Raw genomic sequence first — 26,605 nt, 5'->3', positions numbered from 1 at the left:
GCTTTGTTGCCTCCCACTTTTTTGTCTCCAGATGGAGCAAGCTACCATCCTCAGCGGGTGTGCTGCGCCGTTTGAGCAGTCTATTCGATTGAACGAAAGCTGAAGCCATTGAAGCATTGAAGGGTAGAGGGTTCTTTTATGGCGGTGTGTGTGTTTCTTTGTGCGTGAAATTCAATCCGTATTAATCCGAACACACTGACCCATTATAAGGCGTCGCGATGAACTCGTTAGGGACTTTAACGTTCGACGAGTTCGGAAGGCCCTTTATTATTCTCAAGGACCAAGAGAAACAGAAACGTCTTACCGGCGTAGATGCCCTCAAGGTATGATTCTCACCATTTTTCAACATTCCTCTTCAATGCCATAATTTATGATGTGTAACCTCGATCCGGGTAGTATTGAAAACAAAAAAGTCGTGATGCGGTCTCGTGCTGCGTTTGGGTTGAGCTTACCTGTCCTCTCGAATTTATTCAGGGCTGCCACCTGCGCTCTCGTTTAATTCGTGCAACTCCCGGCGTGGTTTTTACAAGTTCCTTGCCATTAATAATGCATTTTATGCACTTACGCTTTCTTCTCTAGAGACGTGAGAATTGAAAATGCGCAGTGATCGGCCAGGCTTTTGTGCGTTTTTCTCGAATTCTCCCTTTTACCATAAATGGGCATCCACTGCCTGTCAACGACTCGTGGGAGTGGTTGAAATGGCATGCGATCATGTTTAAATTTAATGTGCGCGGTGTGATTAACGCAGTCAAATGAAGAGGTCGCGGAATTTACGCTTTTGAGTGAGTGAATGAACTCTTCGCGCCAATGGAATTAAAAAAGCAGCACTTCATCACTCTGGTGAACAAACATCTGTTTATGTGATCCCTATCTCGCACTTGAGAAAGCGGGTCAACCTCGTAGGTAAAATAAAGGCAGTGTTAAATTCGGAAGTAACCGAGGCGTGTCCGTTCCTTTGTTTGCAGTCCCACATTCTGGCAGCCAAGGCTGTTGCAAACATCATCAAGACATCCTTAGGACCTAAGGGTAAGTTGCTAAACAATGACCTGTTCTAACATTAGTTTGTGTTGCCGGCTCCATGGAGGAGGCTTCCACAATGATTTTGTTGTGAACATCATTCAAATAGAGGGTCACCCCAGTCTAAAACTCTCATATTGTTGTAGTTTAAAGGTTAAACAAAATAACTCTGTTCCTGGTCTTGCTGCTTCCAGTGCTACTCGGCAAACTTCTTACGAGACATAAACATGGATTGGCAAGTGAATGGGGTTCAGCTCCTGCAATCCTGTAGAAGAGTCCGCTAAGTGGCAGCGTCCGCCACTCTATATCAGTGTAACTTGGCAACCTCCCAGCAAGCCAATTGATGTTGCAGTGCAGCACATAACAATATACAGTCTCCACCAGTATGAACGGCCCACTCGGAGCATGTGGCTGATGGGTGTGCATTGTGGACGGTTTCATATGATTCAGAGGGGAGTGAAACTCAAGGACGCTACTCAACTGAATCTGCACACGCTAACGAAGCGCTTTCCCTCAGAGCGACATGAAATTGCCATTTACTCATTTGCTTTAAGTGACTTGCAGAAGCTGTAGCTTTCGTCCTTTGTCACATAACGAAGTACACTAACATCAACCGCTCAATGTCGGCAGTGTGCCACTCTTTAGTCCACACTTTCCTGCACCTCTCAAGTGATGCAACAACCACCTGTATTAATAGCCGTCTTATACTGTGAGTGGAGCCAAGTAGTCATTGGTTTAAAGGGATGCTGAACCAAAATTTTGATTTGACAAAAAAACGCAGAAGTGCTAGGCGGGATGCTACGAACCCAAAAGCATCACTCGTAAAGTGATATCTCCAACGGATGGTCGTGTCTTTGCGAAAGAAGAGCACGCTTAAACAAGGCCAAGAAAGCCCGTGACGTCGCGATTCTCATTTCCTCCTCTTCTTGCTTTGACTCTGCGAGGACGTGAAGAGGGAAAGAAGCAAGGCCGTTACCCCTCCTCCTCAACTATTCTGCAGGAAACGCGACGTCGCAATTCTCACTCAATCGCATCCTTATTTTACAAAAATGCGGCCATCTGTCGAGATATTGCTTATGAGTGGTGTCTTCGGGTTAGGTTTCTTCTGCCGCAGAAGAAAGTTGGCGAAGAGAAGTAAGCTAAAGCAAAGAAGGCAATGGCTGAACGCTGAACCCTCACAGTGCGCTTGTTTGTCCCGGGTTCAGTCGTTGCACAAAACGCTCAAGAACCTTTTGATCCTGGCTCGCGATGTCTTGCATCGATGCGCTCAGGCTCTTCTTTTTTGTGTGTGTAGCTTGTACAGCCGGGGACAAAAGTCTCCAGGACGCGCAAGCTGCGACTGAAACGCATTGCTCTGCCATCTGCTGGTGGGTCGGGTGGTTTCGAGATTACAGAAAAGCGCATGCGCATCCTACTGTGCCTGCCAACATGAGCGCTTTCCCGCTCTTCTGCGGCGCGGCGCCTAACTCGGAATCGGGCGCTTGGTTCCACCTCGGAGACAGCGCTTACTGACATGGCACTTATAAAGCAAGAAGTCACGGCAGCTCAACTGAGCAATAAGCTGAACCGGTTATAAAGGAAGGTGCGCTGACATGGCAAAATGCGGCGCAATGCCCCAGGCAGAATCTCGAGTTCCGGAATGTGTAGCTGACGCTCGTCAGCCGCCAGCGCCATCTCCGAGGCGGTACCATGCGCCCGATTCCGAGTTAGGCGCTGTGCCGCAGAAGAGCGGGAAAACGCACATGTTTGCAGGCAGAGTAGGACGCGTATGCACTTTTGCGTGATCTCGAAACCAAGCGACCCGCCGCCAGATGGCAGAGCATTGCGTTTCAGTCACAGCTCGCACGTCCTGGGGGCTTTTGTCCCCGACTGTACCCCGTTTGCCGGCCTGGCAAGCACGCGCTGCTGGACTGTTTTTTGTCGTATGCTCGACAGTTGTATTTTGCGTACAATTTTGGGAATCAGTTGGCGATGGAGCGGAGTGGCATGGTTTCAGTTCCGATCGAACAGCTGTTGTCCCCGCTTGATCGACGAAGCATGCGCAACTGCAAGCCTGCCGAAGTTGCGCTTACGTGCATGCGAACAGAGTTGCACGAAAGAGGCACCCCGGGGCGCTTGCAATCCATTGGTTTTATGTTTGCTTACTTTTGTCGAAAATTTGGCACGTTGGAAACCAGTATAATGGTGGCAAGCGATTTTTCGGAATTGCTCGGCAATGCCTACAGCACTTTGCACTTGTGGGATGTCTCAGCAGTAAAAACACAGGCAGAGAGTTCTGTCACAGCACTTCACAACAGAACACAACGCAGCGCAATGTGCCTTTTGTCTGTACAGCACTTTCAACTAATATTTTTATTTTTCTAAGAATATCTGCTCCAAAGGCCATATTTGCTCCTCTGAAACACTGTTTTGGCTGCTCCGAAAGGTGTTCCAAAATGGCTCCGGTCAATCACATCACTGTGACTGTCATTACCGGGTTGTTAACCCCAGAGGTTGTCTATTTGCTCTGTTTTGATCAATTCCCGCTTGCCTGCGGCCCCGCTGCACGCAAAGGGAAAAATTGCGCCACACTGTGCAGAGACGAGGAAATTGCAAACGAATTGGTGTTTGGTAGAGTTTTCATTCCTGTCTGGTAATCGTGGGAGTCCAATGTTCAACCAGCGAAATGAAGATGATCGCCAGAGGAGAGGAGGAGGCGGGGGTTCATGTTTAGTTTTTTTTTACCAATGCCCCAAAGGTCTGCCTGGCGATCATCTTCATGTCTTGATGATAGAGAAATGCATTAGCTTGAAAGGGAAAAGGGGGAAATAAAGCTTTTGTTAGTGTTTAGGCTAGGTGGTGTAAACTACCACCCGAGGGTACGGCCGTTATCATCCATTTGGCCTCACAATTCCATCCAATTTTCTGGCTTTGCAGCTTCTAACAGAAATGCAGCCGTTAAACTGGTGGTACAGGTGTCTCACAACTGTTTTCATGGCCTAATAGACCCTTTCCGAAATTCAGTGCCATCTGTTGGCTGAAATGGCAGTTTAACTTTTGCCATACGAATGGTGGCAATGAACCCGCAGCCTGCAGTATTTTATCGGGCACCGTCACTTTTGCATGTCAACGGCAGACGTGAATAAATTTCTCGCTATACAGGTTTTTCTGGATCATCTCTTCCAGTGTCTATTCCCACAACGATGAAACCAGGCAGAACGAAGCGCCAACCCAGACAGACGCCTTGATAAAGCTCTATAAGTCAAGGGGTTTCGAAGTCGATTTTGTGCCACTAACAGGTTCACTGGGCTTGAATTAGAGAAATGAACACTTACGCAGCGCTTGCATTCAATACCGGTTTCGCAACGTGCTAACGTCTAGAATGTATAGGCCTTGAATCCTCAGCTTAGGAGTATCTTCAACATGTTCCTTCATTAGTAAACAAAAAAAGCCGCCATTGGTATGGCACATATGCCATTTTTCAGATGGTGATGATAGTGATCAAAGTGGCCAGACTGAATTTTGGAAAGGGTCTATTCGGCTCCATTTACGCTTTGGTTGGAGCCCATCATGAGTACTGGCTCAGGGCTCTCCTCACTTCGCCGCCGCTTTAGATGGCAAGAAGTTTTTTCAGTTTCTATCCAACAGCCACTGGCATTGTGGAGATCCGCCGGAACTGGTGCAGGGTAATATGAGCCGCATCCACTCATTTTCCTTGACTGCACACTGTCGGGGCATTTGCATGTTTTGTTTTTAACAACCAATGACAGCGCAATGCAGTTCGCTCAATTCCCTTTTCGGGTATAATTGAATGTACAAAACAAAAACTGGTAAATTAGAAAAAGGACTCGCGCCCCCTCCAAACGCTGACCTGGCTACATCCATTTTGGGGGAGTTGTTTTGTGAGGCGAGTGTCCCAGTTGGAGAGGTGTCCTTTCCTCTCCGGCCCGATTGGAAAGGTGCCTAGTGTGCCGTTTGCCATCCCTCAGGCCTGGACAAGATGATGGTGTCGTCGGACGGCGACGTGACGGTGACCAACGACGGGGCAACCATCCTCAAGATGATGGACGTGGACCACCAGATCGCCAAGCTCCTGGTGCAGCTGTCTCAGTCGCAGGACGACGAGATTGGCGACGGCACCACCGGGGTCGTGGGTGAGCTCTTTGCTGACGGCCTTCGTCCAGGGATTCGTTGACACGCTTTCTGAACCACTCCTCGAGTTGCCCGACGATGGGCCGGGTCGCCGAAAGAAGGGAGCGTTAGTGTAGTGGTGCGTCTTGCATGTCGCAATAGATGACGTGCTTCCGTGAGGGGTCATGGGAAAGGATGTACATACCTGCCTAGTCTTTCGTATTACCCAGGAGACTTCCAGATTTTGACCATTTCGTACAATTGACAGGAGTATCTCCTGGAAAACACTAATTTATGCCCCCTCCTCGCGCTTTTAAGGCCCGGTCACACTGTGGGAACAGTGGGACAACTCAATTAGACAACACAGAGGAAATCAAGTTGCTGGCAACCCTGTCACATCGCGGCAGCAACAGTCGGGCAGCTTGTTGCTGCCACCTGGCAACCCTGTTTGATTTGTTGTCCTAACACCCTGTCACACCGCACTGATGGCGGGGACAACACGGGGAACACCCCGCCATCTCGATTGTTTACCTTTGTTGGTGTGTGGTGCGGCTTCGCTGGAAATGTGACTGCATATGCTAGTTAGTGTATTCGAAGGGCCAGAAACTACGAGGGGATGACTTCAACCAGTGACTGATTAGAAAACTTGACACATCTTTTACCCTTTATTTTACCAAAATGTTCTTCATTCGATGACAAAGCAGATTGCCCTAACCGGGGAAAGTGAGATCACTGATATATGTTCGGGGTTCATGCCACCGTATGAAGTGTTACTGTCTGGTTCTTTCTTCTATGCAATTCCTATTATTACTGTAAAATTGAGTTAGCACTGGCAGTACCCCAAAGCGTATTTTGTAGTGTGGCGTTGAGCTGAACTGGCAGTGTTTAAAAACATCGACACCGACACGATCGACTTTTATAATAGCAATCAGTGGAATAAATATTTTTCATCTCCGTATATTTGCCTACTGCCTGCTCTGTGATAGCTTCATTTCCCAAAACGTCTTGGGTATTTCTTAAAAACAGATCTGGTGTCTGGTAGTGGCTGTTTCCAAGTTCCAACAATCATGATTAAAGTAATCGTTTCAATGCTTTGATTTTTTCAATATTCGCTTTCCATGGATTATTTTTATTATACTTTATAAGTGGGTGAGTAGGCACGCCATTTTATTTCACTAGGAGTAATGTGAGCTGGTCTCTCAGCGCTCTCGGAAATTTCATCACCATTCTGAACGTTCACAACTGTAGCTGTGACCATTTCGACTATCACTTTCCATAATTACGCAGTAAAACATTCATGAAATTATGTTAGCTGCATGCCAGCCTTAATGGTTAAATAACATTTTCCAAGCCTTTATTTGAGTAAGACATTATTGATAGGAAACTAGCTCTGCCATCGAAGCTATCTGTGTTGTCGTGTACCCACCCTGAAATTCGCTCAGCCAGCGATCAGGGCAGCACACATCCAACACAAGTTGCCACTGTTTTTGTTGCTGAAAGCTGTCATACCGAGGCAACATTTTTGTTGTCGTCCATGTTGTGCCGCTGTTGCCGCAATGCGACAGGTTTGTCGACAACACTGGGAGTGAGCAACAAGTTGCCTGACTGTTGAACAATGTGTTGTGTTGCGGTTTCCGTCGTGTTGACTCGGTGTGACAGGGCGTTTACACAAGGAGTGTTTGCCGTCGCAACAGACGGCAGCAATGACAGCGAGGCCAAGCTATCTCGTTAGCATGAGCAATGCAAATGCAATTGAGTTGTCTTCATATAAATTGATCGTCAATATTTCTTTTAAAAAAAGAGAAGCTCCTCCCTTTTTGGTTTGGAAAATCTCCCAGATTTGGTTTCTCCAAGCTTGGCAGGTATGGTGGTAGCTCAATTATGATTGGCAGCGCTATCAGTGCTTCACCAGGGTGTTCGGTACAAGGGTCCCGCCAGATTTTGTCAGAAAGGGGTGCTAACAGCTACCACTGTAAAGTAAACTTCAGGGTCGAAGGAAAAGACTCGCGGGGGAAACATCTCAAACTCTGTCCTTGCATCTGTTTTCGGACTCAAAGGTTTATTTTTTCTCGCCAGTCTCGGGTTTTACGCGAGACTGTGGACTATTTCCGGCCCGCCTGTTCTGTGGCACCCGAAACGAGTCTTAGGCAGGCGTGCTTACCGTCCGCCTCCCTTGTGCGTCGAAAGCGGTGCCGAGGTGGCGACAAATCACATTGCTGTAGCCAGCGCACGGCGCTGTTGAACGTTGCGATTCTGGCAATCGGACGTGGCAATGCCGGTGAAAAGGGCAAGCAGACGTGGGGTTTGCTGTCGTCGAAGCGTCCCACCTCATTACCAGTTTGCGTGGACCTTCCGGCTGCGGCAGAACAGGCGTCCGTTGCATCTAATAGCGAGTTTGTTTCACACGCACTGGCACCGTTCGAGTTCTCTCCCAGAATGCATCGCACTCTCAGAGTGTTGCACGGAAAACTGGACTCAAACGAACTCGCCAAATGCACCGAGTGCAGAAGACTGATTCTGCCGCCATCTATGTTGTAGAAAAGGTACCGACTTTAAACCGAAACTAGCGCCTTTCTGATCGAAGTGATGCGTGGGAATGCGAGAATGCAGTCGCTACCAACGTTTATCTAGAAACGGTCGCTGCAACCTGTAGTTAAAAGTTGCGATGACTTCAAGCAGCTCGGCTGCCGTAGAGATAGTTACAGACGGCGTAAATTTCCGCAACCAGCTGTCTACAAAGCAGCTGGTTGCGATCTTTCAATTTTTATAACCGTTTACACTGAAGAAAACTGATGATGCTGTCCGAGCACAAGCATGATCCGTTTGAACATGGTATTATGCGTGAACCGCTGAAGAGGTGCAGCTTAAAACTAGCCTGTTGGAATATCCAGCAAAACTGGGACTTTCTATTTGGATCGTCATTATAGGTGGATCAGATATTAGCCTTGGTGAGGGCGTCGAGAACGAGAACATTCTCGAACAAAATACGACGGGGCAAGTTAGCTGACGTAGGTAAATGTTAAACATGATGATGTTGCCCAATCCTCGGGTAAAGTTACCATCTTTAGCTTTCTCTGATGCTTATTGAGCAGTCGGAGGTTTCTGCTGGGGGAGCTTTGTCGAAAAATGTTAAATTTTTCCCCCGCACACGGATGGTGATAGATATCTCGGGGGCCGCTGTTACGTTTGTTCTGAGCATTCCTTTACACACTGGTATATTTCAGCGTTTGTACGGCAACAGAGTGATTTAAACCCTGCAAATAAATCACGGGTTGTCAATTGCTTTCTTCGGGAAATAGCAGACGCTCACAATTCAAGCTCGCGTTTGATTTCGTGGCCCGCGGGACGCGATTTCTATCAGAAAATCTACTTTTTTTCCGTTCAGTTCCGCGACACATCGTAGCAGACGAACCCTCGTCGTCTGTTCCCGCTCCTCGCCGGCCCCGCCGGAGCGAGGCATGACGGGATTGCATTTTGGCGCACTCCCGATTTTCTCGGTGCAGCGAGTGCACGCACGCGTGGGGTGTCAGCGCTGAAACGAACTCGGAGAGTGCAACCACTCGTGGAGTGCCGGCCGAAACGAACCCGTTCCACGCTGCGAGTAAGCACGCGTGGGCACGAGTGCCGTGAAACGAACTCGCTATAACTCAACCGCCGTGATTGTGACGGGCAACAGCGCAACCCTCGAGCAATGTCGTGGCGCAAAAAAAAAAAAAACGCCACTTCAAAGCGGGCAGTAGGCACGCCGGTCGGAGACTCATTCTGGGCACCGCGCCGCCTTTCCGTTGATGCGCGTACTTGGGCGTGCAGTGCTGGCGGGGGCGTTGCTGGAGGAGGCGGAGCAGCTGCTGGACCGGGGCATCCACCCGATCCGGATAGCGGACGGCTTCGAGATGGCCGCCCGTTGCGCCCTCGCCCACCTGGACTCGATCGCCGAGAGCTTTGCGGTCTCCTCGGACGACAAGGAGAAGCTCATCCAGACGGCCATGACCACCCTGGGCTCCAAGATGTGAGCTCCCGTCTGCGTCGTCTTGCATTTGTGCGTTAACTCTGTCCCTAAGACATCCGTCGGCCATCGGTTGCTCCTTGTGGGGGATGTTTCAAACCTGCCAAAGTTAGAGTCCTAGAGATCTGAAGTTCAACCTTCGTGTGCGCAGGAGCAAGAATGTCAGAACTACCTGGCGCCACCTACTAGAGAAAAAGTAGTATTCGTTGGGTGTCCCGTTTAATTGTTTCACCCTAATAAACTAAAGCGTTAAAAGTATGCATTTGAGCTTTTATATTGTGTAAACATTACTAATCATTTTATAAAATTAATACTTTATAAATAATTTGTTTCCAAAAAGTATCAAATTTTTGTGTAGAAGTTGGGCAACCCTGTTCGTCTATCGAACTTCATTAAAAGCTTCGCCAAACCTCGAGGTTCCACAAGCGTTTGCGCCGTCCCTACATGTGGGTGACGATTCCTGCGCCCTGCCAAAATTCATATCCGACGCGTACCACCATCTCGCGGATGGCTGGCCAGTTCTTGTTTCGGCTTCAAAACGGTTGTTTCCGCACAAGGTGGTGGTGAGCCTTAGATACAGCATGGCAGTGGCACTTGCCAGACGTGTCGTCCTGCTTACATTGGGCACTGCAACAAAGACAACATCAATCATGCAATCTGTCTTGGGCTTGGTTATTGGATTACATCAGCAGTGAAGACTAGGATCATCTTATTTTAGCTTTTTCAGTGACGTTTCATTCCACGGGGCTTGCAAAACAAGAATTAAGGTGCTCGTTTAATTGCGAGGGTCGGACGAGTGCCTGCCAGTGATGTTGGAAGTGGGGTTGTCGGGTAAGGCGAGGCTCGTATTTAAGCAAGGTCCATACTATCTCGTCACATAGCAAGAGAGGGGAGGGGGTGGCTTTGCAGGATGATGAGTGCCTAATCCATTCTAGGAGGCATGCCGCCCTTTCACGAAGCCAGCCCGGGTTCTCTGGGCCGGCCAAGTGTCTCTTGGCAGTGCCCTTGAATGCCCTTGGCCACTGACTGCAAACCCTCGTCTAGAACCGAGCTGCCGGGTGCAACCCTCCAGTTTCCTAGGCTCCTCGTGTGGAGACACCTAATTGGATCGAGGCACCGCGGAAGTTTTTGTGGCAATATACTGGTTTCGTCTGCCCAATGCTCGAAAGCTTACTGCTCCCAAGATGCCCTGCCCCCTGTGGTTGCTCGGCGTAGATCTAGCTAAACTGTTAGGTATGAACTGCCGTTTAACATTGTCTGTGACAAAGGAGTAAGGGAAGTGAGAAGCAGGGAGTGTCCATCGGCCGTAAGCAAGGAACAGTCTCGATTAGAAAAGATTGTACGCAAATGGGCATTCCAGCATGTTGCGCCAAACTGGATAACGCACTCCGACATGTGTGTCGGACAGGCACGCTTCTGTATAAACTGCCTTAGAGTGTGGAAGGACTGGGAGGGGAGCAGGTGTGTGGCAGTGACTGGCCTGTGGTTTGCAGAGTGAACAAGTGCCACCGGCAGTTTGCGGAAATAGCGGTGGAAGCGGTGCTGTCGGTGGCCCAGCTGGACCGGGGCGACGTGAACTTTGAGCTGATCAAGGTGGAGGGCAAGGAGGGGGGCAAGCTGGAGGACTCCCTGCTGGTCCGGGGGGTGCTGGTCGACAAGGACTTCAGCCACCCCCAGATGCCCAAGGTGGGTCCCGGAGTCCGCACCCACCTGAGAGTTTCCACGGTCTCACGCATTCCGGCCGTTTCAGAACGGCGACTATTTTCTGCTTTCTTCCGTTGTTCTTTCTTCCTCTGGGGAACACCGATGTCGGCGCTTAAAGGTTTGCTGCGTTCTTCTCCCGTCTTTACCCTTCTGGCATGCACCCTAGACACCGGACGGGCGGCCTGCAGAATGCCCCCATCCGCAACGAAGAGCGGTGCTAGAGCACGGCCTTGAGGCCGCCTTCTCGAACCATGGTCTGGTCTCACTGTTGGACCACGCACACTGATGCAGAAGGCACAGTGGCCTCCCTCTACAGATGGCCATTTGCGATGGAGCTTGCCGCGAGCTCTTGCTAAGTGTACGGTCGTTGACAGGACTGAATGGCATCCTTCGTTCCGTTTTTGACGCAAATGCTCGGGCTGTATGGTGCTAATGTGCCGTCGAAAGTGGCGAGCCTGCAGTCCACTGCTGTGGTCGGATCTCGAGGAAGTTGTCTTCGGTCGTGTCACCGTTCGTAGCTGGAGTGCAGCTGATTGTACACTGGCAGTAGTTGTGCAATTTCAAAAGCGGGTCTTCCGGGGCTGCCCAACCTTGAAGGGCAACTCCACTCCATTTTTACGATTTTTGGGTTATGATCTGTTTAGTCAAAGTCGGCGACACTGAATCACGAGATATAATTTTTTCTTCAGTAGTGTGTATAGTTTTGTAGATATCGCGTATCCAAATTTCGGTCCGTCGGCACGGCAAAACCGAAACTACCGACTCAAACAGCTGGCAACGCTGATAATCGGCGGCTGTCGACGGCGTGACGTAGATCTCGTCCTGTGCTCCTGAACCGACGCACCGACACTGCCGGCTCAGTGGCACATAAAATTTCGAAACAGAAGATAAGTTGCGCATTTTCTTTTTTGCCGCTGCAGTTTGTAAGTGTGCCCCAAATGTAGTAAGTTTTAGTATGCATTTAAAAATTTGCCGGCCAAAAAGCGAACCCGACTGCTATAATTATGACTCGGTCAGGCCGGCGCAGCTTGACTCCATTTGTTTCTTGCTCGCGGACCAAGAGAAAAAGAAATAATGGGAGACAGATGGAGAGATGGTATCCGCATGCAGTCTAAGTTGTTAAAGCTAAGGTGCCTTCATGTGCACGCTAGTTAGATCAGCTGCTGCGATCGGCCGCTTTTGCTGGAGCAGCCGGTAGATGGTACGCGGACAGCGACGGCACCGCATCATTCTTCAAAGACCCATGTTTCGGGGAGAAACCCCGAAACATGGGTCTTTGGGGAGAAACCCACTGCAGCCACAGATACCATGCGCAGGTCTCTGGCTTGAAGTGCTGGGAGCAGAGCTTCGCGTTGAGCGCGAAGTCCACGGTCTTCCGAAGTCCATCCGACGAAAGGCACCGACCCACACCTTGTGTCCCTTCCGGTCTCTTGGGAACTGGTGGAACTGCAACCCCAGGTTGCACACCATATTGTTGGTGCCACCCACAGCACTACAAGTCATGCTCGGCATTGCCCAACGCGAGCCTGGCGAGTCTCTCCGGCTCCACGACATGCGCTTGAGCGAGCAGCACCGCTTCCCTCTCTTCTGCGCGGTCGCGGAAGCTGTGCTGGAATTAAATGAACTGCCAGGACGCAAATGAAAATAGGAGAACACAAAATAATGTGGTAAGCATCTCTTGCCGTCAGCAGAATCTCAGAATGCCACGGGAAACAAAGCGTCTGCGGCGTTCGTACGAGAGCACAGGACAAAACCTACGTCATTGCCCAGTGTTGCTTCACTAGCTCGCCCGGTGCCAGCGTTGCTTAGTCGCAGTCTGGCCGCTACCCCATTCGGTAGAACATTTTAAATATTGGTTTTAATTGGGAATGTGGCGTCGGTTTGACGTGATATTTTGGGTATGACTATATTTTGACCCCCTAAGGCGATATCAGCCATTTCTATAGGGTCGACTTTTTGAGTGGAGTTGCCCTTAATTTTACTTTTGCGGGTGAAAATCACCGCTCCGGTGCAACCTTTTAACAAACGGGTCTTTATTTTGCCAACAAAAGCATCGCTCGTGAAAGCGTAATTTGTGCCTCGGAGTATAATGTAAGAACACTCGTAGCACTGCTGCTTGTAGCCGTTCATACTTCGCTCTACTCGCGAGGAAAGTACTAAATCTGGTGCCGTCAAAAGGCACCTTAGGTTCACAACTGCTTGCTTGAAATGTAGCCTCTCTTCAGAGCAAAGCACATCCACTCACGAGAAATGTCTGCACAGTGTAGATACAAGACTCTATCTGCAATAGGGATACGAGGGAGGTCTGTACAGGGTGGAGGTACAAGGAAGGCCTATGTAAGTGAGAGGGATCTGTACACGGTGGAGGTGTTCTTTGCAGGAGGTGCGCAACGCCAAGCTGGCGATCCTGACCTGCCCATTTGAGCCGCCCAAGCCCAAGACAAAGCACAAGCTGGACGTGACGTCTGCGGAGGAGTTCCAGGCCCTGCGGCGCTACGAGCAGCAGCAGTTTGAGCTGATGGTGGACCAGGTGAAGGCGGCCGGGGCCAACCTGGTCATCTGCCAGTGGGGCTTCGACGACGAGGCCAACCACCTGCTGCTCCAGAGGCAGCTGCCCGCCGTGCGCTGGGTCGGGGGACCAGAGATCGAGGTGGGGCTCTCTCTGGGACAGACAGAACCTTTTTTAATGTGCGGCTTTTGTAGGGCCAGCTCTTCAGCGTTTTCCCGAAGCCTCAGGAGTGACGTCGCATGAAATGCGACTTGACGTGTCTTTGCAGTGGTATGGCGAGAGCAACAGGTGTAAGGAGACAAATTTCTTTTTTATGATTAGTAACTTTTTAAGCAGTTTTGTTTTGTCCCAGTGAGATTGTTCGTTGATTCTAGCAATACTAAATGCTACTGGCTTCGAATGAAATCCTGGGATTTGTCTGGCTTCTAAATTCTATTCTTAGGTTGGCGGCTCTTCGGCCTGCCCGAACGGCTCGGAATTAGAAGCCTCTTACCAAACCGTAGATGTGGGCATCCAATTGTCCAATTGCCGGTGCAGTTGAGTGAAGCGGTCGTCTAATTTCCAAAGGCATCCCTCGTCGACCGATGGAGCGGGTCCAAAAACTGGAGCTTTTAGGACTTCCCGGCAACTACCAAGCCCAGGCAACTGGTGCATTGCAGGGAAAGAAAAAAAAAATAGGGTTTGGGCTTTGACCGCGGGACCTCTGTTGGGCCCACTCTGCCCCCTTGGCTAGCAGAGTTAAGGCGAGACGCGGGTCTTAAAATGGTAAAAAATCGCGAAATTTGGGGTTTTTCAAAAATCACATGTTTGGATAGAATATAGTCTGAAGTACCTGCCTGCGAAGTTTCAATGTCCTATTCGACGTCTAAGTATAAAAAAAACGATAAATACGATGCCTCCGCGACGCTCAAATCGCGGATCCAACGCAAAAAAATAGTCAAACTGCGCGCCCGCGTCGCTTCACGACCGATCGTCGGATCGCGGCCATCTTGGTCTTGTTGGGGAGCTGGTTCTCTTCCCTACGTCCTCATCCCACTCACTATCGCGACAACCTTGGAGAGCGTCCGCATTCCGCGGGTTTTCACGACCGGAATAACGATTGCTCATTGGCCCGCGCGCGTACGTCACGGGTACGTCGTGCCGCGCGCGCCTGTCATAGGCCAAGACGCGCCCCTTTCCACTTTTGCTCCTTTCCTCCTCTTGGCGCGCGCGCCTCCAGCAGCGCAAGGGGAGCGTGGAGAAGCGTCGTCTGCTTCGTTTTGGCCCGTCGCTTTGTTCGTTCCGCGGCTGAGTGCACGTTGTTTCGAAATCGTTTACGTTCGCGCGTTCGCGTCGGACATCGTTGGTTTCTCGCTACGAAGTTGCGGGAGTTTTATTTCGAGCGATCGAGATGCCGGGGGACTCTCGATTGAAAGAGAGTACGCGGCGGACGTTCGGGAGGAAGACGCGACGTGCGTGGAACAAGCGGAAGACATCACCTGCAAGTGCGCCGCTACGATCTGCGCCACTGCCGAACGCATTGGATCTGCCGGGACCATCGGCTAGCCCTCCCGTTGACGATGCTGCGGCCTCAAGCTCTGGTCCGGATGGCTCAAGTTTTGCCGGCACCACTCGCGTCGACTCTACCTACTACTCTACGGCCGAGCAAGCGCAGCGCGCCGAGCGATCGGAGCAAAGCAAGCGCGTTTTATCGGAGAAGTCGGCGACCCAGCGGAAGTTCGATCTGCTTGAAGTCAACGGATCATGCCAAACAAGCGATGCCGAGACCCAGTTTGTCATCGTCGACATGAAAGTCCTCAACGACCTCTTCGCGCACGCGAGGTGTGGAAGCTGCGGTGTGGGATCTCTCACGCTCAGCAAGGCCGCGGACAAGGAGTACGGCTTGGCCGTCAAGCTTGTGCTCGTCTGCAGCACTTGCGACTTCCAGAAGAAGCAGTTCTCCTCTCCCAGGGTTGCTGGAACAGCAAAGATCACTCCCTTTGAAGTGAACATGAGGGCCATGAAGGGGATCCAGTCCATTGGCAAAGGAGTGACAGCCTTGGCAGACTTCTGTGCCTCCATGAACATTTCTCATCGGGGCCTGCACCACAAGACGTACCAGGGACACCTGAAAACGCTTGTGCGGGCATGTGAGAATGCAGCAACCGACAGTGAAGCCGCCAGTGTTGCTGTCGTCAAGGGGCTCTACACAGGCTTTATGAACCCCATTGGCAACATCGATGTCATCTTCGACGGATCATGGATGACCCGAGGACGCAGCTCCCACATTGGTGTAGGCTGCATTGTGGAGTTGTACTCTGGCCTCGTCATCGACCATGTTGTGTACTCCAACTTCTGCCTTGGATGTGCCTTGGGACCGGAGCCCGAGGACGATGGCTACAGCGACTGGTACGCAACCCACGACTGCCAGAGGAACATTGACTGCAATGCTGGCCGTATGGAGGTGGAGGCTGCGCTCACAATGTTCCAGAGGTCTCTGACCAAGCATGGTCTCCGCTACACCACCGTCCTTTCGGATGGGGACAGCCGGACATTCCATGCCTTGTCTGAAGCGAAGGTTTACGGCTTCATCAAGATAGAGAAGAAGGACTGCGTGAACCACGTCCACAAGCGGATGGGAGCTGCCTTGCGCAACGTTGTTGAGAAGAAGAAGGCACAAGGCGAGTCACTTGGTGGGAGAGGAAAGCTGACACAGGAAAAGATCAAGATCACTAACTATTACGGCTATGCTCTCAGGAGCAACAGCCATGACGTTCCAGGGATGAAGAGGGCGGTGGAAGCCACACTCCTGCACATGACCTCCACAGACGGCGCCCCAGACCACAGCAAGTGCCCCGAGGGAGCGGAGTCCTGGTGCAAGTACAACAGGGCCTTGGCAAACAGTGAGCCTCCGCCGCCGCACAAGAATCCTCTTCCGGATTGTGTTCGGGCTGCACTGGAGCCAGTGTTTGAAAGGCTCAGCAATGAAGACCTGTTGGCACGGTGTAGTGAGGGAAAGACGCAGAATGCCAGTGAGAGCCTGCATTCGGTGATCTGGACGCAGACTTCAAAGAATGCGAATGCCTCCCTGGACAGCGTGAAGAGGGCTGCGGCTGAAGCTGTTGCTGTCTACAACCAGGGAAGGAGAGCGACCAACGAGTCCATTGCTGCAGGCCTGGGCTACGCCACCGGTGACTGCCTTGTCCGCCGAAGCATCGAAAAGGACAGTCTCCGTTTACGTAAAGCAAACGCGGTGCACCAGAGCAGCAGTAGCGTGAAGGAAAGGTTCTCCAAGCGACACCAGGCAGGAGCATCACGAGATTACAGCCCAGGACAGCTGTAATGGCTTTTTCCAGTGCCATGTGGAACAAAGGCCCTTTTCAGGGCCAAACAAAATTATGTTTGGAGCTTGAAACTCTTGCTCGCCTCTCCCGTTGTCCAAAGTTGTCGGCTCATCACTTTAGAAGCAAGTTTTAGCCTATATCAGTAATTCTTCACCATTTTTGCAATCTGCTCAAAAACAAATTATTGCAATTTTTAAAATTATTTGTTCAGAACGCACTACACTACATCTTGATAACTATTATTGCATAAGGGTTTTCACATAATTTATTGTAGTCAGCGTCGAAACAGGAAAATGTGATTTTTATCAACATTTCACTCGTTCTTTACTTCGTTCATATTTTTTTCCTAATGTTCCCATAAATGGATTACATCATCTTTTATGTCAAGTTGTTCATGAAGACTTACACTACACCTTGGTGGCAATTATTATTTATCATTGTTCACACAATTTTCTATGTTCAATGTCAAAACTTTAACTTTGATTTTCTCATCTTCATGTTTTTTGTCAACGTGCTTAGCCTTACGGGGGTTTTCATGAGGTTTTTATCGTAGCATTTTGAAACTTTTTATACCGTTTTATTCAGAAAGGACTGGACTATGGAGTAAAGCTATTTTTTTGCAGTTTATAATGACAACGAAAATTTTATGATAAATAATGCGACCTCATTAGTGTCATAATTAGCATAATTAGTACATTTTTGTATTATAATGTAATTATGTGAAAATATAAATAGCTTTATAATGCATGGCAGACCTTTAGCTATGCATCTACATCAATAAAAAAAAATATTTTTGTTCGAAATGGCCTTAACGAGCCGTAAGAAATTAACCAAATTAGGCAACACTATTTTTTATAACTTGAAAACTAATTGAGATATTTTGAAACTGATTTCATATTTGAAGTGAGGAAGAAGGAACACATATGCACAGTGATTTTCATTAGTATAGCTGCAAAAATAAAATAGTCCATTTTAGAACCAGTGTCTCGCCTTAAGTGGGAGGTGGGGACAAAAAATTTACTTTTTTTAATTCTAGAGAATCCCTGAATGAAAATTTTAGGGCATGTTTATACCGTAAGACTAACTGCAAAGTTTCATGAGGCTGTGATTATTCATTCTCAAGTAAAAAGAGCTTATCAAGGTGGCTTATGTGTCGCTTATCCTCGTCCTGGAGAATCTGCAAAAGGCAGCGGCAGTGTGAAATTCGTCATGGTGACCGCTAAATAGGTACCCCTGGGAATCGCAGAGCCTTTTTTAATTTCTCTTTGCAGGAAAATTTTAGCACAACGTTGAAGTTTCAGTTTTCGACCAAATACACGTTCATAATAAGCCCGCAATCTCGGAAGAAACTGCAGCGGTCTATGTGCTCGGGAGACCACGCATACTCGCAGCGACGACTTCTTCCTCGGCGGCGACAGCCGATGGCACGGAAGATCCAGTACTGGAAGCATCAACCTGACGAGCATTGGCAGCACGCTGTGCAGAATCTTTCAACTTCGCCATCCTGATCAGCTTCATGGAGCGCATATGCACGCCGAACGAGCGTGCCGTCTTGTATTTCGTTTCACGCATCGTGTGCAGTTACGAAATAGACGGGCAAGCTACAAGAAACTGCTCAAAGTTCAGCAGGAACGATCGTAAAGAAGGCGAAAAGCGAAGCGCAACTAACAACTGCCGTAGCAGACGACGCGAACGGCAGCGATATGAGAAAACGGAGAGGAGGGGTGCACGCCGTGGCCAATAGTAGCAGCGTGCTCCCTTGCGCGCTTCAAGAGTATGCACTTTGTCCAATCACGGCTATGCAATTGCGACATGCGCCAACTGCGGAAACCACGAGGCTGACACCAATTTGAAAATCTGGAGAAGGAAGAGAAAGAACTCACAGTCAAAACATGACAAAAATGGCGGCCGTCGGTCGAATTTAATGGGAGTGCTGATAGCGCTTACTTTCAGTTGGTTTCGGCGCTTGATTGCCACTTGGAAGCTACCCTGGCCCTGTAGATATTTTATCAATATTTTCCCGGTGATTTTAGTGGTGATAATTAGAGGATGTGGATTACGAGATATACAACCCAAAAATATGGTTTTCAAAGAATAGACTTTATCGCAATTTTTCATTTTAAGTTCCCTTAATAGTGCTTTTAGGGCAAGGTCTTCGCAAAGACCTTGCTTTTAGAACAAGGTCTTTGCGAACGGTCTTCCTAGATTTTTGCGAAAGGTCTAACTGCACTTCATCTAGGGTGGAAGCATCGTTCATTATTTCACAAGTGTTCCAAGGGAACTTCCCCTCGGCATTTCTTTGTATCTGGTGCGAAGACTCCTCTGCGCCATTGTTGTGTACCAAGCATACTCTTGCCAACCCAGTGTGTGCTCCTTGCAGCTGATCGCCATTGCCACGGGCGGCCGCATTGTGCCCCGCTTCAGCGAGCTGAGTGCGGACAAGCTGGGTTCTGCAGGCGTGGTGCGGGAGCTCTCGTTCGGCACCACCAAGGACCGCATGCTGGTCATCGAGGAGTGCCCAAACTCCAGGGCCGTCACCATCTTCATCCGGGGCGGCAACAAGATGGTACGTCCTCGGGAGAGCTGCGCTTGCCTTCGGAAAGCTCGCCGGTGTCCGTGACGGGACAGGGCAACTTGTCCAGTCTCCCTTCTATTTGTTATATTTTCGTAGCTTATTTTAACTTTTACGGCGCTCAGCTGTGCTTTGTAAATCCTGAACTCTGCAAACAAAATGAGTTTATCCTAGTTTGGAGCCCCTCTTTCTTGGTGCCATTCACCACCAGTAGCTAAAGAAAATAGAATGGCTCTCAGCTGATGCCACGACCCATGGGGGCCAATCCAAGACTGAGAGTTTTCCGTGTCCTTTGAAAGGAAGTCTTGCGACGCGCAGAAAGCGTAGTCACACGCTAGGTTCAAAGAGCTAGGATGACTCAGAGAGTCTACTGCAGCCAGTGTAGTAGGCCCGCTTTGTAACTCGGGGCATGTGTTTTTAGTGTTTTCAAAATTCACCTTTCTTTGATTTGGGGTCTGGCACATTATTGTTGGCCATTTGATGAAGCTGCACCAAATGCACCGTAAGGGATGTCTCCACAATGGCTCCCTCGTGCAGAGTGAGTGCGAGATTAAAACACCCTTCCCGAACCATGGTCTGACTCCGTATGGGTCATGCACACTGATGTGGAAGGCACAAGCTCCTCTCGGCAAATACATATGCACTAAACTCCCGCAGCTGGCTTACGGTAGCCTCTCAAAATATGTCCTAGCGATTTTTCACCTCTGCAAATTCCATGCTCTCATTGTTTGAGTCAAAGTAGCGGCATGGCCTGGTTAGTTTGTGCCTAAGGTGAGTGTATGTGGCACGTAAGACTAAATGTTCACCGGACAAGTGCCAAACTCTCAATTAAATATTTATTTGTTTGTGGCCAGCAGTAGTAGGTATGGTTTTGTTTGGGCAGATTATTGGTAGTCTCCTGAGGCATTCTTTGCACGACCTGTGTTCAGGTCTTGGACGATTGAAAACTTAAAACATTCCAGGATAAGACCAAACCGACGCTTGTATGTGCGCGAAGACCGCGTTGAACTTTGAATCGTTAAGGGGGACACTACCCAAAAAAGTAAATTTTTGAACTACTTGTCTGATTTAAATTATACTTACAGGGCTTGTTTCTGTTGATGTTGTGAATATTTCTGCCAAATTTTGTTAACCTGGGTGAAGTACAAAAAAAAACTGCAAACGTTCAAAGATGAAAGTGGCGTGCCTGCGTAGGAAAACTATCGTTTTGAAATTACTTATAAATTTGTCGTTTTCATGTGTTATATTGCATTAGGACAGTTCAGAGCAGATAAGTATGGAGCTATATTTCTGTTACACCATCTTTCATGACAAAAAAACCGCATAAACACAAACAGTTTTTTAAATTTCCATCTTTTGTCCAAAAATTTTGTTTCTGAGCATGAAAAATGACAAAAATAAAAAAATACAAGCTCATAGTTATCTTCCCCTTAAAATTTCACCCCAGAAAAACTGATAAAGATTAATCCAAGTTATATAATAAAAATCAGTAGTTTTCCTAGAGTGAAATTTATGCCAGAGAGTGGAATGGAGAAAAATGTGTTCAAAGTGCTCCAACCTCTACCTTTTCTTTTGCGTTGGTGGACCGAAAATAATTTATAAAAAATTAACTATGCAGTACAATCTAATGAAACTTTCTGGGAATACCCTCTAGATGTTGGTGGATGTAAATATGACATCTTTCAAAATAAACTTTTTTTTTTCAGAAATTGTTTTTTCTGGGTAGTGTCCCCCCTTAAGTGCTTCATCTGTTCAGCGTAGTGAACATGGCCCAAGCGAGGCAGCAGTGCCGGCAGCTTGCCTTTCGCAAGAGACAGATTGAATCTTCTCCCGCATGGACAGGGCCAGGTTGCATTGCTTGTGCGCGTCGAACGAACCGCGTTGATGTCCCCTTGCAGATTGTGGAAGAGGCCAAGCGTAGCCTGCACGATGCACTGTGCGTGATCCGCAACCTGGTGAAGGACAACCGGATCGTGTACGGAGGAGGAGCCGCCGAGATCTCCTGCGCCCTCGCCGTGGGCACGCAGGCGGACAAGGTGAGCCTTTTACTTCCCTTTTTTTTATTAGGAAACTACACGAAACCTCTTTGCTAGTAGCTACACCGATCGTTGCTACGATTTAAATGGCAGCTGCAAGCTGCTAGTTGTGGTGCAGAATGATGAGCCCCTAATCCATTCTAGGAGGCAGGTCGCTCTGCCGCGAGGCCAGTTCGGGTTCTCCGGGCGGGCCGAGCGGTCCATGGCCGTGCCCTTGAATGAGCTTGGTTTCTGACCGCACCCGCACAACCCAGGGACAATAGACGAATGGAAGGCTTTGCGCATTGGCGTTGGGGGGGGTGCACTGTCCCGAGCGAACCGCAGCTCATCATACTCAGTTTCGTAAGCTCTATGGAGTGCCATCGAAGACTGGAGCATGGGCACATGCAAGGATGGCTCATGCATTCGGCACTAGTGTCGGCATTTGTTCAGCACTTTGTTGCATGTGTAGACGGGGAATGGTCGGGCGACGGGTAGCGAAACGCTCGTACAGTGAAGATGTAGCACAGACTCAGCGCGTGTGTATAAACTGCCTTAGAGCGTGGAAGGACCGGGAGAAAGCCGCTGACTGGGGGCATGGCTGGTGCAGATCTCGACGCTGGAGCAGTACCCGTTCCGGGCGTTTGCGGACGCTCTGGAGAGCGTGCCCCTGGCCCTGGCAGAGAACTCCGGCCTGGCCCCGATCCAAACCCTGACGGAGGTGAAGGCCCGCCAGGCCAGGGAGGGAAACCCCTGCCTGGGCATCGACTGCCTCGGAAAGGGCACCAACGGTACGTCCAGCCCCCTTCTCGCCGCCAGCATACCCCCGGCATGAGGGGGGAATGGCAGACGGGAGACATTTTCACCCAATTCCCCAAACACAAAGGAAAATGCTGGGAATGTAGTTACACGAGCTGCACTCCCTAGCCTTTTTCAAAAAATACGAAAGATTTTATGCTAATACTCTACACAACTTAATTTTCCCGAAATTTGCAACTCTAATAATATCGCCAAAAATATATCCCAACAAAAAAATGGCGTACTATCCCGATTCGCTAAAGCTTTCTTTTGTGCTGGCGAAATATTTTGGAAAGCCAGAGTTATCCAAGTTTGCGAAATATTCAGCCCCTCGAAAATAGTCATTTACAGTAACCAAAGTAGGGCGGTAATAAATGCAGACACGAACTACATCATGTTCTAGATTTTTGCTTCGAATAATTACTGCTGCAGGTGCCGGCGCATGCAACACGTGTAACTACGACCGAAGCCATGAATATCCAAGAAGTGTTACACTTCATTAAATCGAGGATTTCATGTTCAATTGAAGTTCATTACATCGAGGTTCAACTGTATTGAGCCTGTAGCGTGTGATCCTCCTCTTGCTGGCCCATTTCTTGTGCTGGGCATTGAAGCTACAATGTGCTTCTTTGGAGACTTGAGGCGGTTTGTTAACAGTCCGAATATTACCTGCCCGGTGAAATTGCACCAAATGCACTGAAGGGCTGTCTTTTCCTCGACGCTCTGGTGCAAGAGGAGTGCTAGAGAAAGCGACCTTCCCGAACCATGGTCTGGCTCCATGTGAGTCATGCACACTGATGTGGAAGGCACAATGATAGTTTTCGTAGCTGGTAAGCTGTGAGCACATTGCTTGTCTGGATTGAGATAATGAAACTGTAGGAAGCAATGCGCATCAGCCAGCATGGAGATTTAAACGAATGATCTTTTATTTAGCGCGCTCGTGCTCAAACCGTGGCACCGCTGAGAGACATGGTGCCATCGATCGCTGGTTACTACAGAAACCTGGTTTTTCAGACAGCAAAACTAAGGATCGCAGAAAGCTGAAACTCTGTGAGAATATGGCGCCAGCTGTGGTGATAAAATGCAAAATTTTGTGCACATGTTGCCTCAAATTTCGGTTTGATGAATACTAAGCTTAGGTGGACGTAGACTCGAAGAAGTTTTGTTTTCTTTTGATCCTGCTAATGTCATCGGCTGCGCGATTTTGATGCATTCACAATTTTGTGCGCCTAGCTGCACCAAAAGTGTGAAATCGATGAAAATTGTGCCATGCTGTGCCATAGATGACACAATGCTGGATTTAGCCTGAAGTGAAAGCTCTGTTGACAACATTGGCTATACCACTGCCAGGTGGCGCAAGCTGCCACCCAATCTCTTAGTTCATCCATACCTGTCTACCCATCTAAAAGATCTTTTGTGTCCTAGCCATTGTACCGTCACATTGTATATTGTACATGTATGATCCGTAATGCAACATATCATGTAGCATTTATGTTGTTGCGTGGTGCACCTTCATTTTTAATCTAAATGCAATAATTTTTCACACTTGTAGTACAGATGTAGTTAGCTTTAATCGTAAAGGTGGTGCAACAACTGGTTAGGATGCTTTCTTAAATGATGTCACGGTTCCTCCTAAGGCGCTCCCAACTATTTTTTTTATGCTTTAGCCAAGGGGGTTCCGCAAAGCCGTATTTCATCGGTCCAGCGCGGCAGTAAAGATTTCTTTTCTCAGGTCTAGAAGAAATGTATCAGCTTTCGGGCGAGTTTTCTTGTGTCTGTGTCAATAAGGGAGATCTACTTCACACTAGCCCTTAGTTATATCCATTTATTCAATAATTGTTATATTTAACGTATTCATTTGCCCTCCTCACCACTAACGGGGTCCTCCATCATCCCCGCCGATCCACAAGGGGTCCACAAAGCGTCGATGGTTGTGTGGTTTTTCTGCTCCGAAAATTGCTCCAAACCCAGTTTGGTCTGTCCTACACCTGCCATGTTCTCAAACTTTCGCATGTTATCACCAGCACTAGCGTCACATTCTTCCCGAGTTTCGGCTTTCTGCAATGCACAGTTCATTTATGCGAGCTGAAAAACTGTTCCATTTTCTCAAGTCATACATGGGTGTCTTTGTTTTCCAAAGTTTTTTACCGTAAAGAATTGAATGAGAAGCCATTGTAGATTGTGTGTGAAGAGTGACCGACGTCCCTGTTCCTGCGCAGACATGAAGGAGCAGCACGTGATTGAGACCCTGACGAGCAAGAAGCAGCAGATCAGCCTGGCCACCCAGCTGGTCAAGATGATCCTCAAGATAGACGACATACGCACCCCCGACAACTCCCTCGCCTAGCCGCCTCCTCCTGGCCACTAACTTAAAAGCTTTGTTTTATCCAAAGAAAGCCCTCGCTGTCTTTTCGACCCGTTTTTTGCACTCTGGCAAGGTGGAGGTATTCTGCCGAAGTTTATGTAAGAAGATGCAAGCCACGTAACATTGAAGCTTTGTTTTGGACATGTGTTGGGGTCAACTCCACCGAAAGAATGAAACGAGTGTCTTCAAATAAACAATTTGTGAAAATAACAACCCCTTGCGATGATAATAATGGTGATCTATGAAAATAAATACAAAAAAGCAAAGACTGCTGCTTTGCTTTTGTGGGTAGTGCTAGTGGCAACATGTGCGACCAGAGTCGCTGCGGTCCACATTCCACGATTGGTCAAACACCACAATCGTCTCCATGCACACTCGTGCTGCCATTGTTCAGTGCCTAGGAAGTGCAAATGATTTTTAGCCACTTCAATAAAAAAAAAAGAAAAAAAAAAGTGCAGATAAACAGATTTGCCGGTTTGTGAGAAATGAAAATGTGCCAATTTTTCAACTCCCCTTTCTATGTCATAACATAAGGAATCTGGGTTTCACAAGTATATAGTGACCCAGCTCCACGAATGACATTGCCTACCTTTGGTGTCGCTAACGAAATTTTTTTTCTTTTTCATTGCCACCAGATTCCTGGAAAGCAGGTGTGAAGAGTGCTCGTTTGTGGAGCTCTTTATACATAAATCACTTTTCTGCATGAAAACGCACCAAAGAAACTAATGCTGCGAGTTCTCTTGTGTCCAAATAAAGGATCTGAGTGAGGGCGACTCAGTGCATCCATTTGTCCAAAACAAAGATGGGTAGTAAAATGTCGTTCTACAGGCATACGAGGGTGCATTGATATGGAAAGGACTACAAATGAAAAAAGAATAGACCCTTTCCAAAATTCAGTGCCATCTGGTGGTTCGTAAAGCAGTTTAGGTTTTGCCATATTACTGGCAGAAATGAACTTGTATCGGCACTCACTTTCGCAATTCAATGGCACACGAGGAATTGTTCAGTTTGAGTTCTTTCTCTATCACTTTCAGCTCGATGGGGACCAAAAACCTGCATTCAGAACAAAGCTCCAACCCACTCGGATGCCTCAAAATTTTGTACACCAAAGTGCTTTAGAGCCAATAATCGTGTGCCGCCCATAGATCGACTGAATCCGAGATACTAGAAATAAACGCTTGTGTAGCTCGTGTTCCATTTTAATGTCGCGTCGTACTGACCCCCGAATGTACAGGCTTCACAACATCCGCTTAGGAGCATCTTCAACCTCTTCCTTTATCATTCACTAGAAAGCCGCCATGGGTATGGCACAAATGCCGTTCCACAGATGATAGTGATCAAAGTGGCCAGACTGAACTTCGGAGAGGGTCTATTGGTTTATAATAAATTTTGTTATAAAGCTGTGCCACTGATTATGGACCAGCTACCTCAGGCTAATGAGCAAAGAAGCTCTCTGCTGTAGCTAAACGAGCGACCAATGCACTGTTCCCATTTGACTATTCAAAGCCTCGTCAGACACTACAGAGAAGTTGACTACGAGGGATAAGTGAATAAATACTTCATTTTAGTATAACTTGGCAAAGAGCGCAGGTTGCGACCCCCTCGACCCAATCAGATCGGCAGAGTGAAACGTGACCTCTCTGCAGAAGTAGAGCACTCCGACGATGTCTCATCGTTTGCCTGGCTTCAACGTGCCAATTGGCTCCCTGCAGATGCAGCCTTTGCCATTTGCCAAGTTATAATGCTCCGGGGAAGGCCTCCAGTCAGACTGTATAGGGGAGACATATTTCCAGGAGGCATCTTGAGCCTAAAACATTCACTGCACAGCCAGCAAAGTGTGAAGTGCAAGGTAAACAGTGTATGCTGCTAGAATGGAAAAGGAAATGCCGAAAAATTAAAGCGATTTCAATTTGCCAGATTAAAAGAGGGTAAACTGGAATTACCATTCAAAGTTGCACTAGGGTAGCAGTCATCTATAGAGAATGAATTTTGTGACAGCTTCTGTAAGACTTCTTGAGAATTTGGAGCTGCAGCATGCAGATTAGGTTTCAAACGGCCTTTTGTAGGATTAGCACTGGCAACATGGGATAAATGCTCGAATTCCTAAATATATCGACACATTAAACTGATATTCTTTCAAACCAAATTTCTGCAAACCTAGGCAGTAATTGAAAGATGTAGCCAAA

General features: G+C 48.4%; 1 protein-coding gene across 1 annotated transcript; it reads left to right on the top strand.

Annotated features, from left to right (window-relative positions):
• LOC8036802 (T-complex protein 1 subunit epsilon) lies at nt 1–24,632 on the top strand. The gene is made up of 10 exons (XM_029974287.4): nt 1–323; nt 966–1,026; nt 4,986–5,150; nt 8,938–9,136; nt 10,627–10,819; nt 13,218–13,487; nt 19,050–19,235; nt 21,140–21,277; nt 21,867–22,047; nt 24,274–24,632. Exons 1-10 carry the CDS (start codon nt 219–221, stop codon nt 24,399–24,401), a joined length of 1,626 nt encoding a protein of 541 aa, XP_029830147.1. The 5' UTR covers nt 1–218; the 3' UTR covers nt 24,402–24,632.
• The last annotated feature ends 1,973 nt before the right edge of the window (nt 24,633–26,605 follow it).

Source organism: Ixodes scapularis, unplaced genomic scaffold (genome assembly GCF_016920785.2).
Source record: "Ixodes scapularis isolate PalLabHiFi unplaced genomic scaffold, ASM1692078v2 PGA_scaffold0__279_contigs__length_252992795, whole genome shotgun sequence".
In the NCBI taxonomy this organism is placed as follows: Eukaryota; Metazoa; Arthropoda; class Arachnida; order Ixodida; family Ixodidae; genus Ixodes; species Ixodes scapularis.
This window is presented reverse-complemented; position numbering and strand designations above follow the sequence as displayed.

Coding starts and splice junctions, on each gene's coding strand:
- LOC8036802 (XM_029974287.4), top strand. CDS start 219: ATGAACTCGTTAGGGACTTTAACGTTCGACGAGTTCGGAAGGCCCTTT. Junction 21,278..21,866: donor TGGGCACGCAGGCGGACAAG/GTGAGCCTTTTA, acceptor TGGCTGGTGCAG/ATCTCGACGCTGGAGCAGTA. Junction 22,048..24,273: donor CCTCGGAAAGGGCACCAACG/GTACGTCCAGCC, acceptor GTTCCTGCGCAG/ACATGAAGGAGCAGCACGTG.